Source organism: Phyllostomus hastatus, unplaced genomic scaffold (assembly GCF_019186645.2).
Source record: "Phyllostomus hastatus isolate PE091 unplaced genomic scaffold, TTU_PhHast_1.1 phas_scaffold_11, whole genome shotgun sequence".
NCBI lineage: Eukaryota > Metazoa > Chordata > Mammalia > Chiroptera > Phyllostomidae > Phyllostomus > Phyllostomus hastatus.
Window position 1 is genome coordinate 2,948,294 of NW_025334005.1, and position 13,192 is coordinate 2,961,485.

The following is a 13,192-nucleotide window of genomic DNA, read 5'->3' on the forward strand; positions in this document are numbered from 1 at the left end:
TGCCCATTGAAAACTTCAGCTCACACATTCCCCAGACCTTTGAGGCTCACCCTTGTGATGGCGGAGGTCGAGGTGAGTTTCCTCCGGGTCTTCTTTACTTTCCGCAGGTCCTCATCTTCATAGAACAGGTCCTGGGTGGGTAGGGGACAGACTGAGGTTGGAAAGCCCCAGGGGGTCTGGAAGGGCTCCCCAGACACTGCACGGAAGGGGCTGTGGAGAGTCACCTGCCCGTGCAGCGGGTCATCACTGCCTTCCTGTTCGGACGAGAAACTCTCCTCCTCTTCCTCGGAGTAATTGTCAATATCAGGAGAGCGATCTGCAAACAGACAGACAGACACCTCACAATGGGAAGGCCTGGCCCGGGGCACCAACTGGTGAAAACATGGCTCTCCTGGGCAGAAACACGGCAGGGGTGGAGGAAGGCCACGGCCACAGCCACGGCAGGCCCACTGTATTTTCAGGGGCCGCTGCAAACACCTTACCAGACAGCTTGGACTTGATCCCTTCGTGGTCGATGGGCTGGCTGGACAGGGAGTAGATCTTTATTTCCGCCACAGGCACGGAGACGTCCTTCACGTTGCTGTGCAGGCCCAGCACCAGGGCCCCTTCGTTCGGGTGCTGCATCACCTACGGTCACAGGGCGGCAATGGGGACACCGTACCGCGGAGAGGACGGCAGGCCCGTCCGTTTTCATAACTCCAGGTGGACACGGGCCAGTGGGGATGGCGTTCTGAGACATTTTCCTCCAAACCCGTGGCTCCTCTTCTCCGACTGCTGGCAAGGTCCTACTTTAAAACTGTCTGCAGAGCGCCGGCCACTGGTCAGAGCGTGTGCTTACAAATGAAAACCAAGGCCTGAGCTCGAAAATGACTGCCAGTCCCCAGGACGGCGTTTTAGCTCGAGTCCCTAGTCACAGAGAAACCAGCCCTCCGGGCTGGCGGGGCTGGCCTGCCGCCGGCCATCTGCGTGCGCTCGCAAGCTGCACGACGGAAACGGGACCGAGCACAGGAGGACGGACGCAAGGGCCGGTGGAGTCCGCGTCCCTCCACTCCCCCGGGTCCCTCAGAATGACCCAAACGTGCAGAGGACACAAAGGTGGGTGAGGGCAACCCCGCATATCTATTATGGAGTTTTAATAAACAGAATTTATTCTATTCGCAGTTTTTTTCCTATTTAATGTACTGAAGCACAGAAATAAGTTTTCAAACGGATCCGTGGCCCCCTTCTGCTCCCCCTCGTCAGGGCTGAGAGGCTCTGCCGGGCACACGAGGGAACCGCGGGAGCAAGCAGACACGGCCCGCAGAGGAGGGGCCCGGCTTCTCACTGCCGGGGACGGGATCAGGCCCGTGGGAAGGCTGGAGCGAGCTGGTGGTGCTGGACCGGAACTGACTGGAGCGTGAGCTCGTGATCAGACAGCTACATACGGGTGCGGAAACAGGTACCATGTGTACGAATATATATATATATATGCATGCACATGCACGTATGTGCACAGGTTTCCTGAACCTGTCTAGAAGTGGTGATAGCCCAGTTAAGAAAATGTGTACTCCCCTAATCAAGAAAACAAACAAGTAAGCAAAATGTAACCAAAGACACTGAAATTAAGAACAACCTGACAGTAACTGGAGGGGAGGTAGGAGGGCATAATGGGGGGAAAAGGGTCAGGGGTTTTCAGGAACAACTCTAAAGGACACGTGGACAAAATAAAGGTAGGGGGTGGGATCAGGGGAGGGAGGTGGGGATGGCTGGGTGGCGGGGACTGGTGGGGGGGTAAATGCAGACAACTGTACTCGAACAGCAATAAAATAAATGTATCTATCTATATCTATATATATATAAAATGTACACTCCTAGTACCTAGATCTTGGTTTCTAAATACCATATTCCACTAAAGGGAACCAGAGATCTTCAGAGAATCAGTTCATTCCAAGGCCAGATCGGGAACAGTACGTGATAAGCATTATACTTTATATCAGAAAGTAAAGTAGTATGCAAAAAATGATGGGGCACCTGAAAGGATACAGGAGCCAACTTGAAGGGGCTCCCACTGGCCAAATTTGAGATAATTTGAGTATCAAAATAAATAATAAGCCCTGGCTGGTGTGGCTCAGTGGACTGAGCGCGGGCCTGTGAAATGAAAGGTTGCCAGTTTGATTCCGGGTCAGGGCACATGCCTGGGTTGCAGGCCAGGTCCCTAGTTGGGAGCATGCGAGAGGCAACCAATTGATGTTTCTCTCCCTTGCTTTCTCTAAAAGTAAATCAATAAAATATTTTTAAAAATAACGGTAGTAGCAGATTAGGTACCACTGAATAAAGCAGGGATCCACAGGTCCATGAGTGATACAAATGAACCAATCAATGAGTGGGGAAGAAGGTAAAACTCTATCTTATAACAGAAAGCCAACTAATAAATATAGAAGGAATGGTGGGCTTAGAAATTCAATTTGTAAGCATCAAAATATTAACTGATGTATGAAAGAATCGTAGACACTCAAACTTGGTGAAAATACGAGGAGGAAAAAGATTGTTACGTAGTCTCAACATATTTCCCTATAACCCTGGCTGATGTGGCTCAGTGGACTGAGTGCCAGCCTGAAAATGAAAGGGTCGCCAGTTCGATTCCCAGTCAGGGCACATGCCTGGGTTGTGGGCCAGGTCCCCAATAGGGGGCACTCATGTGGCAACCACACAACGATGTTTCCCTCTCTTTCTCCCTCCCTTTCCCTCTCTAAAAATAAATTTAAAAAATATTTAAAAAAATATTTCCCTATACATACTTTTTTCTTTGGTAAACGCAAAATATCTACTAAATTTATATTGAAAATCTTGGCAGACACCATCGTAATCAAGTGATAAAAGTTAACCCCACCAGTAATGGGACAAATCAACGGGAAGAAGATAACATTACTTCTGTGGTGATTCTGCCAAAAATACATAAGCTGAACCTAATCTTCAGAAAACATTAGACAAACCCAAATAAGGAACATTCCATAAAGTACCCAGCCTGTACTCTTAAAAAAATATCAAGGGCATAAAAAACAAGGCAGACCTGAGGGACTGTTGCAGGGCAGAGGACCCTAAAGGGACACGACCACTAAGCGCAACACGTACTCCTAGGTTAAATCCTGGGCCTGGTGGGGTGTTCCCGAAGCCCTGGGCGCGGTGTGCATTGGGACTGCGGCCGAGACGGCAATCCTGCATGCGTGCTAACGCCCTGATCTTTAGGAAGGCCTGGTGTTCACATAACTCAGGAAATAACACAGTGCAGGATTAGTGTGTAATGAGGCATCGTGTCTGCAACGTACTCTCGACGGTTCAGAAAAGAAAGTATGTATAGATGTGCACAGACACAGAGAAAAATAAGGCAAATGTGCTAATATGTTAACATTAAGGAATCTGGGTGAAGGGTATATGAGAATTCCTTATACCATTCTTACAACTTTTTTTATAAGTTTGAATTGTTTTAAAAAAACGTTGAAAAGCTGGCCCTGACCACCATGGCTCAGTTGGCTGGCGCTGTCCTGCACAGGGAACGGTAGCCGGTTTGACTCCGGCTCAGGGTACAGGCCTGGCTTCTGGGTTGGGTCCCCGGTTGGGCGCACAGGGGAAGCAACTGATTGATGTCTCACATGTTTCTCTCTACCTCCCTCCCCCTCCCTTCCCTTGTATCGTGAATAAATAAATAACGTTTATTAAAAGTTAAAACTTGCTCTGGCCAGGGTGGCTTGACTGGTTCGAGTGTCATCTCATAAACCAAAAGGTCGAGGGTTTGATTCCCCGTCAGGGCCCAGGCCTAGGTTGCGGGTTTGGTCCCTGGTTGGGGCGCATATGGGAGGCAACCAATAGATGTCTCTCTCCCTCTCTCTCTAAAATCGATAAACATGTCCTCAGGTGAGGAATAAAAATAAATACATAAATAAAAATAAAAGTAAAAAATGTTTTTGTGCAGAGCCAGCACAGAACTTGATAAAAGAGGTATACCCTGAATTTCCAATATAAGAACTGACTTATGAAATAGAACACCCAGAGCATAGGCTGCGAAAATCATTTGCTAGGCTTGGTGTCTCTCTCAGACTCTCTGATTTATTAATTTTTCTAAAAAGACTATTTATTTTTAGAGAGAGGGAGAGGGAGGGAGAAAGAGAGGGAGAGAAACATCAATGTGTGGTTGCCTCCCCTGTGCCCCCTGCATGTGCTCTGACTGGGAATCAACCCGGAGACCCTTTGGTTCACAGGCCGGCACTCAGTCCACTGAGTCCCATGAGCCAGGGCTCAGAGTCTCTGATTTAAAGGCCAACAGGCTGGAGACGGTGTTCCTCTCACCTCTGCCATGTTGATGAGCCCCACGGCCAGGGTCTTGTAGCCCAAGATGGTCCGGTTCTTGTAACGCTTTCTCCTCTGCAGCATGATCTGCAGCTTGTTGGCGTCCCGCTTGAGGAAGTGAGGGTACTGCCGAGTGCAAACCAGAGTCGAGAATGGTCAGTGAGCAGCGGGGCCCTGGGTGGGTTCTGGTCCTGCTAGAGGGCACACAATCCTTCTGTGCTCCACTGTGTCCCGTCTGTTCACGGGGGAGCTGGGGGACGAAGACGTGTCATAACGCTGCTGTCGGGGGCCTGACTCTGCCTGGGGCCTGGCTGCGCAGCTCCGCGGTCCAAAGGAACAAAGAACAGAACAGAGGGACCATTTCATGAAAAGGGGGTCAATCATCAAGAAGACACAGTCCCACACGTTTACATACCAGCTTCAGAAGCACAACTAAGCAAAACGCGTGCTGGTCGTTGGGCCTTCCCGCGGCTTGCACTCACAGCTCCTCTGTCCCCGATCCTCCTGTGGTCGGCTCTTTCCTAACCGTCAGCTCTCAGCTCAGATGCCTCCCCCTCCGTGAGGCCTTCCCACAGTCCCCCCACCCCCAGCCCCTTTATACCCCACTATGCAGTCTCCCCAGCTTCCCCGTCCTAGCCATGTGGAAAACAATCTTGTCCTCGGACGACTTCATCTGCCCTGTCTTTCCCACTGCTGCCGCCCCTCTGCCCGGAGCGGAGCCCGGCACGGAGCACACGTTCAGAAAACCGCCTCTCTCCTTGCCATGTGCGCACGTGTTTTCTCCGTGCACTCACTCATTCTGGGCCATTGAGATGACGACACGAGAGGGACTCGGGGAAGAGCAGGGAGTCTCGGGAGATTACAACACGAGGGCAAAATGGGTGTGTTCCAGGGCTCACTAAGAGATGACGGCGCACAGAGTGGAGGACGGGTGGGCGCACGGCCTTCTCGAAGGAAAGGAACGAGGAGGATGAGGCAGCGGGTGCTTCTCAGCAGCCCGCCTGGCTCTTGGCGCTGGCGAGGTGGTTTTAACGGCAAACTCACTGGGTAACTCTAGTTGGTGGAGCTACGTCTGCCCGTGGATAAAACAGTTTCCAGACGGCAGGCCTGTCTGGTGACCAGCCCGGACGTGGCATGTGAGTGACCTAAGGTCGAGCAGAGTCTCACCTGAAGGGAGAAGGTCAGCTGGAGCTCCGTCTCCACCAGCCCACTGGCCGGGAGGATGATCTCGTTGGAGCGAAGAATCCTTTTTGAACCCTGAAACCAAGAAAAAAATACATCAAACTCATGTCACCCAAAATCAGACTGAGAGAAATATTATATTTGCAAACAACTATTTTTAAAAAGATTTTATTTATTTATTTTAGAGACAGGGGAAGGGAGAGAGAAAAGAGGGGGAGAGAAACATCGATGTGTGAGAGAAACATCAGTTGGTCACCTCTTGAATGTCCCAGCTGGGGGACCTGGCCAGCAACCCAGGCATGTGCCCTGACTGGGAATTGAACCAGCGACCTTTCGGTTCGCAGGCTGGCACTCAATCCACTGAGCCACACCAGCCAGGAAGCAAACTTTTAAACTCTACAAACATACTTACCAGTCCCAACATCTTACTGGTCTTTGTTGTTTGTGTCAGAACCAAGGTGCCACCACAGGTATGATGTTACCTGCCTTATGCTGCACGTTCATAAAAGGTTCTCACACGAAAATGATCTGCTGCCGCGTTTGCATTCTCCCAACACTCTCGGGGAAGAGGCGGGCAGGTACTCGTGTCCCAGGGGAGGGGTGCCCTCCCAGGCTCACCTCAGCCTGCCTCTCCCTCTCTCATCAACACGTCAGAGGCGCTGTCCCGTCTCTGGCCTTTTCACGCGTGTTTCTTCCTACTCTCAGATGCTCTCCTGTGCTTCTGCAAACAGCTAGCCAACCTGTCCTTCAGGCCTCAGCTCACATGTAATTTTTCCCAGGAACCTTTCCTTTCAGTCCCCCTCCCCAGTCCAACTCCAACTGGGTTAGACACTGCAGTCTCTAGCCCTGAAAAAAAAAAAAAGTTAGGCTAAACTATTCCTAAACTATAAAAAGAGATATGCAGGAGGGTCTGAGGAATGCCAGTAAATTTCTATAAATGACTTTTCTTTAAAAAAAAATTGAGGTTTGATTTAAATCCAGTGAAGTGCCCATCTCCAGTGCACAGACTGATGAGTGACAAGCACATACGTCATGTGACCCACATGTCTATCAAGTTGGAGAACATTTCTGCCCTGGCTGGTGTGGCTCAGTGGACTGAGAGCCAGCATGCAAAACAAAGGGTCACTGGTTCGATTCCCAGTCAGGGTACATTCCCAGTCAGGGTACAGGTTGCAGGCCAGGCCCCCAATAGGGGGCGCATGAGAGGCAGCCACACATTGATGTTTCTCTCCCTCTCATTCTTCCTCCCTCCCTCTCTCTAAAAATAAATACATAAAGTCTTTTTAAAAATACTTAAAAATAAAGACAGAGAATATTTCTATCGCTCCAGAAAAATCCCTCCAAAACTTTCCCAACCTTGCACCACTCCCAGAGGCAAGAACTGCTCTGCTTTCCCTCACCATTGACTGGTTTTGCCTGTTCTAAACGTCCATAGAAACGGGGCCACCCAGTATGCACTACTCTGGGAGGGCTGCTTCTGCCCAACACCGCGTGTTTGAGGTCAGCACAGGTTGTCGCGTGTATCAGCAGTTCATTCCTTTTTGCTGCTGATTAGGATTCCATTCTACGGATATGTGGACCACACTTAATGCATTCACCCATTGTTGAACATTCACATTTTAAATTGTTTCCAGTTTTTGGCCACCATGGCTAAGGCTGCTGGTGTTTTGCATTTTCTTGGACAAACACCTAAGAGAGGAATTGCTAGGTCTTAGGGCAGACACGTGTTTAATTTTATGAGAAACGGTCAGACCGAGTGCCCCAGTGCTGGTGCCATCTGACGCCGCGGCCACAGTGCACGAGAGCGGCAGCTGCCCCACGAGTCCTCCCACACTGGGCGTGGTCAGTCCTTGATTCGTGGGTTCTACTGGGCACGTACGGTGGAATACCACCGTGGATGCAATTTGTGGGTCACTCGTGAATCTCCATTTACGAAATATGTACCTGATCAAACGTCTTTGCCCAAGTTGCTTATCTTGTTACTAAGTTTTAAATTTTGAAACTTATACACGACATTGTCAGATGTGTATTATAAATATTTTGCCTATTTTCTTAATAATCTTTTGATAAAATATTTAATTCTGATATAGTCAATGTTATTTTTTCTCTCATGTTTAATGCATGCTGGGTCCTAGCTAAGAAAGCTTTACTACTCTAAGGTTGTAAAGTTATTCTGCTATATCGGAGCAGATATTCTGCAATTCTTTTCCTTTGGAAATTAAAAAAAATTTTTTTGGATTTCTTATCCATTTCTGATTTTTTAAAAATAAAATGCAGATTTTGTTTAATGCGAAAAGGAAAATCTCCTAAATACATTTTGCAATGGTTTGTAATTAGAAGAGCATTCTGCCAACTGAAAATAATACAGGAAATTCTGCTTTATCTGTTCGATGATGCTTTTTATAGTAACCTCTGCTACAAATGAGAATCTTGACGAAGTTTTCACCTAAGTTTATGTAGGCATTTGATTTAAGAAATGTCCGTAAAATAAATCTCAGAGATGCTGGAAGAATCCAAAACGTAGTTTCTATATTTCTGCTGGAGGAGGGGGCATCCAGTACTATTTAGAGATATTTCTGGCTGTTGCAGCTGGTGTGTGTGTGTGTGCTATTTCTAGATGGTGGGGGCCAGGGTGGCTGCTGACCCCCCTACAATACCAGGGCAGCCCCCACAGCTGAAACATGACCTCCCCTGAAGACACCGCTTCCTGGCAGCCCTCTCTGCTGGTGGCTGCTCTTCTCCCACAAGCCACACCCCGCTGTGCTTGCAAGTGGCACAGGTGTCCTCTTGGTCCTCACCACCAGCTGCAGAACATTCTCCCCTCCACCTCTCTAGACGCCCCCTGGCGCTGATGTCGTGTGTCGACAGTACCCTCTATTCCCTGCTGTCGCTGTCCCCCTGGAACTGCTAGTCACTCGACTCATGGCTGGACTTTGGCTCCTCACTCACTGTTCCTCTCCCCACATACTAGTCCGGTCATCACTCGTCATGGTTTCAGTACACAGTAGCTCTTTCCAACATCCTGACCTCTAAATCCCACAGTTCTTCTCTTCCAACGATCTTGTTCTCACACTGGTCCTCGCCACTCACACGATCATACTGGGGGCCTTATCATTAGCAATAATTACAGGCATGCATCCCATTCAGTCTGCCACTTCGTATCTTTCAGCTCATTCTCTCCAGTTGGTCCACAATGATAACCCTTCAAACCCACCGGGACCACGGATCCTCCCATCCCTTCACTTCTCCTCTGCTCCAGTTGTCTCTCTTTTCCTCCTGGTGCAGCTCAAAAGCCATCATCAGTCTTCATGAACATGCCCTTGCACACACCCTTAAGTCCTCTGCCTGCTATTGTTCTGATGTCCTCATTTGGAAGTTACAACCCTGTTCAAATCCAACTGCACCAGCTGAACACGCCTGGAGAGAGCCATATAACAGGCCAACTGTTCTGGCTTTAAATTTATGACCCCATGCCCTGGCTGGTGTGGCTCAGCAGATTGATCACCGACCTGAGAACCAAAGGGTCGCGGGTTTGACTCCCGGTCAGGGCACATGCCTGGGCTGCAGGCCGGGTCCCCAGCTGGGGGTGCGTGAGAGGCAGCCACACACTGACGTTTCTCTCCCTCCCTCCCTATTTCTCTAATAAACAAAAATCTTAAAAATAAATAAATGAATGTACGACCCCAAACCTTAAGCGGACCTGCTTCCCCCACGCCCTCCCACTTTCCCACTCTGCCTGGTGGCGACCGCACACCTTCTGGGGTTCCCGAAACCCCCCACACCTCCCGACCCCTCTCCTCACTCCAAGCTGATAACCTCGATTCCTACTCTGCTGAGAAAACGGAAACACTGGGAAAGGAGCTCCCACGAGGCCCGCCACACTCGCCTACTTTCCCTCCACGTCTGTACTCACGAGTCCTCCCCTCTCCCCCGCCCCCCGGTCTGGTCGACTGCCCCAGGTGCGATCTCCTCCCTTCTCACCTGCTCAGACTGTTCCAGCCGTGCTTCCCTCACCTGCATCATCAGCTCCCTTCTCTGTCCTGGACCATCTCCCTTAGCAATAGCATGCTGTATTTCTCTTGTGACAGAAAAAAAGAAAGCCCTCTCTTGTCCCCACACGCCCTGCTGGCTACCACCCCTACCTCACCTTCCTTTTATAGAAAACCCCTTAAAAGCCGTCTGTCTTTGCTCTCTTGCAGTGTCCTCTCCTTCCTGCCTAAACGCACCCCTGTCAGCCGTCCCGCCCCTCCGGTCCGCCGAAACCACTACTGACCGGGTCTCAGCTCACCTCCCCTGGAGGAAGCCGGGGGATCTGCTGTGTCTTCCAGGCCCTGCCCGCAGCTCTGACGGGGCCGTCACCCTCTCCGTCCAGCAGCACTCGCTCCGTCTGGCTGCCAGAACCCCGCGCTCGCCTCATTTCCTCTTGCCCTCTCGCTGCTCTGCCTTGGTTGCAGGTCCTCCTTCTTCCCGACTTCCCAATGTTGGGGGGCCTGGAGCCGCAACCCTTACACCTGCTCTCTTCTTCATGCTCACTCCACTCCTGGGATCTCATGTGATGTCATGGTCTCAAATATGCCGATGACTCTCCAAACGATTTCTGTCCCCCAGAACTCTCCCCTGAACTCTCAACTCATACACTCAACTCTGTTCGACACCCCGCCCACCGATGACTGACAGACATCGCAAACCTAACACGGTAAGCTGAGTTTGGGATCTTTCTCTCCGACCTGTTTCACCCGGTCTTTCCCATCCCACTCAGTGGCACTGCCACCCTACCAGTTGCTGAGTCCCAAACTCTGCCACCACGTTCACCTCGTGCCAGAGTCACTGCTGCAGCCTGTTAACCGGTCTTCCGGATCCCTCTTTCAGCCTACTCCCCACACGACAGCCCGAGTGGCCCCACCGCTTCTCTGTTCAAAACCCTCCGACCCACACAGGATGAAAGCCAGAAGGCCTCGCGGTAACCTGCGCACGTCCTCTCCCCGTCCCAGGCCTCCTCCTCCTCCTCCTCCCTGACTCTGCAATTCTGTGGGACAGCCCAGACACATGCCGGCCGTGGGGCTTTGCCTCGGCTTTTCTCTCAGCCCGGAATGCTCCTCCTCCAGAAGGCTGCACTGCCCCTCCCTCACCTCCTTCCAAGCCCCAGTGTAAATGCCATCTTCTCAGTGAGGCCCACGCTGACCACCAAGTATAAACTGTAATCTGTAACTCCCTCCCGACACCGCCCCCCTGTCCCTGACATGCCCCACCCTCCTTCTCTTACATGACTCATGTCCCCACAGGACACACCACCTTCCCACAGCAGCGGCCCGTGTTATCGGGACCGTCACTATCCAAACATGTGCTATAAATACCTGCAAACATTCCTATCCCAAATGCGTTACCTGAATTGCAAACCTGTTCAAACGAATCGCATGAGCAGGTAATAGGACATAGAGTACAGTGGAGCCATACTTCGGGCCCTTTTATTAGTTTTAATTTTTAATTTAATCTTTACTGTGTTTTTTTTTCCATTACCTTTTAGTCGCCTTACACCCCGTCCCCCCAGCAGTCACCACGCTGTTGTCCATGTCCATGAGCCCTTTTTCCTTTTTGCTCAATCCCTCCACCCCCCGCCCCCCAGACACTTTTAAAGCGTGGTGCACGGCTGCTCTCACCCTTCCCTCCTCTCTCTCCAGCCTGAGCCCTTCAGGGGTCCCAACCCTTGCTTCTTCCAGGTGCCTGGGGCACCAACTTGGGTCCAATTGCAAAACTACCTTTAGTGTCTTTACATGTCACTTAAAATCTATGTAACAGTATACGTTCATTTGCAGTATAGAAACAAAACAATTTATATCTGATACTACAGTATCATTACTTACAGCACATAAAAATACCTGTTAATGAATATTAATGCATTAAAAATTAGGTCACTGGTGTTTTCAATGCTTTAAAAAAAAGGTTTCATTTATTTATTTTTTAAGAGAGAGGGAAAGGGAAGGAGAAAGAGAGGGACAGAAACATCAATCAGTTGCCTCTTGCACACCCCCAAATTGGGACCTAGCCTGCAACCCAGGCATCTGACCTGACTGGGAATCGAACCCAAGACCCTTTTGGTTCACAGTCTGGCACTCAACCCACTGAGCTACACCAGCTAGGGTTAAATGGCTTTTTAATAATAATAATAATAATAAAAAAAATTCTCAGTGGATTGTAATGTAGATATTTAAAAGTGTTGTAGGGATACTCCAGGAAACAGCTGAGGTTTTTGATGTCTGAGAATATGTTATTTTTCCCAGTTAAACAGTGGAAGATAGGCTCCTGCCATCCAAAATGTTTTCAAGGATGGGTTAAAGTTCAAGAAAAGCCTGGATATAATTTTCTTATTTATTATGTTTATTGTCTCTTTCTTTCTACTACAATGATTTTAAACTCTTCAGTCTCAGGATCTTTGTGTGGGTATATCTATCAATATTTATCATATTAGAATTAAAACAAATATTTAAAAATATATACTAATTCATTAAAAATAACTATAATAGATCTATTATGTGTTTACATAAAAATATTTTTATAAAAGTATCTTTTCAAAACAAAAACAATTTAGAAAGAAAATGGCATACACTTTTAAAGGACAGCTTAACTGAGATACAATTCCATAAAGGGAGGGACAAAGAGGAGAGAAACATCGATGTGCGAGAGAACACTGATGGTTTCCTCTCACGCCCCACAACCGGGGACCTGGCCTGCAGGAATCGAACCACGACCTATTGCTTGGTGGGGTGAGGCCCAACCCCGTGAGCCACACCCATCAGGGCCATGTTTTAATTTTTCTTGGGTAACGTTTAGGAGTGGAATTGCTTGGTCATATGGTAACTATGTTCACCCTCTGGAGGAACTGCTGGGCTGTTTCCCAAAGTCTGGAAACTCTGCACCATTTCACATTCCCGACAGCATTGCAGGGAAGAGACGGCACACTTGTACATTTCCGCAAATCGCTTTAGTGACTTGCTTAGTAGAAGGCAGCTGGGTCCTCATATCTGCTTCTGTATTCAGTCTACTGCAAAACACTGCCTTGGTTGAATATATGGGGAAAAAATACAGACCCAAAGAGATACAGAGTTAGAAAAAGAAGGAGCATTTTGGAACACTCTTCTCTGATACCACACCAAAACTCTGCAAGCAGTAGTCTCATAAAGGCTAGTTGCAAAGTAGAAATCAAAACCATATCAAAGTCTTTTTATTCTGTTATATTCTAAAATCCAATCAATTAACAGAAAAAAGGACTTCAGTGGAAAAACTGGGAAATCTGAATAAAGTCTGTAATTTTTGTTAACAGTGTAGCATCAGTGATAACTTCTGAGTCTTGATACATGGACCATGGTTAAGAAAGAAGTTAACATTGGGAGAAGCTAGGTGAGGGGTACATCCCACTCCTGCATCACTTCTGTAAATGTAAAATTATTCTGAATAAAAAGTTAAAAATAGCCCTGGCTGGTGTGGCTCAGTGGATTGAGTGCCAGTCTGCAAACCAAAGGGTTGTTGGTTTGATTCCCAGTCAGGGCACAGGCCTGGGTTGCAGGCCAGGTCCCCAGTGTGGGGTGTGCGAGAGGCAACAACACATCGATGTTTCTCTCCTTCTCTTTCTCCTTCCCTTCCCCTCTCTCTTAAAAATAAATAAATAAAATCTTTTTCAAAAAGTTAAAAA

At 48.8% G+C, this 13,192-nt stretch overlaps 1 protein-coding gene across 8 annotated transcripts in view; it reads right to left on the reverse strand.

Annotated features, from left to right (window-relative positions):
* PACS1 (phosphofurin acidic cluster sorting protein 1) overlaps window positions 1-13,192 on the reverse strand; it is a 105,137-nt gene that overhangs the window by 22,790 nt on the left and 69,155 nt on the right. For all 8 annotated transcript variants that reach the window (XM_045854936.1, XM_045854940.1, XM_045854941.1 and 5 more), the window contains 5 exons: window positions 5,491-5,580; window positions 4,324-4,449; window positions 483-627; window positions 225-316; window positions 51-131 (listed from right to left, as the gene is read on the reverse strand). In XM_045854936.1, the coding sequence (XP_045710892.1) occupies window positions 51-131; window positions 225-316; window positions 483-627; window positions 4,324-4,449; window positions 5,491-5,580 (534 nt within the window). The remainder of the gene's footprint in view (window positions 1-50; window positions 132-224; window positions 317-482; window positions 628-4,323; window positions 4,450-5,490; window positions 5,581-13,192) is intronic.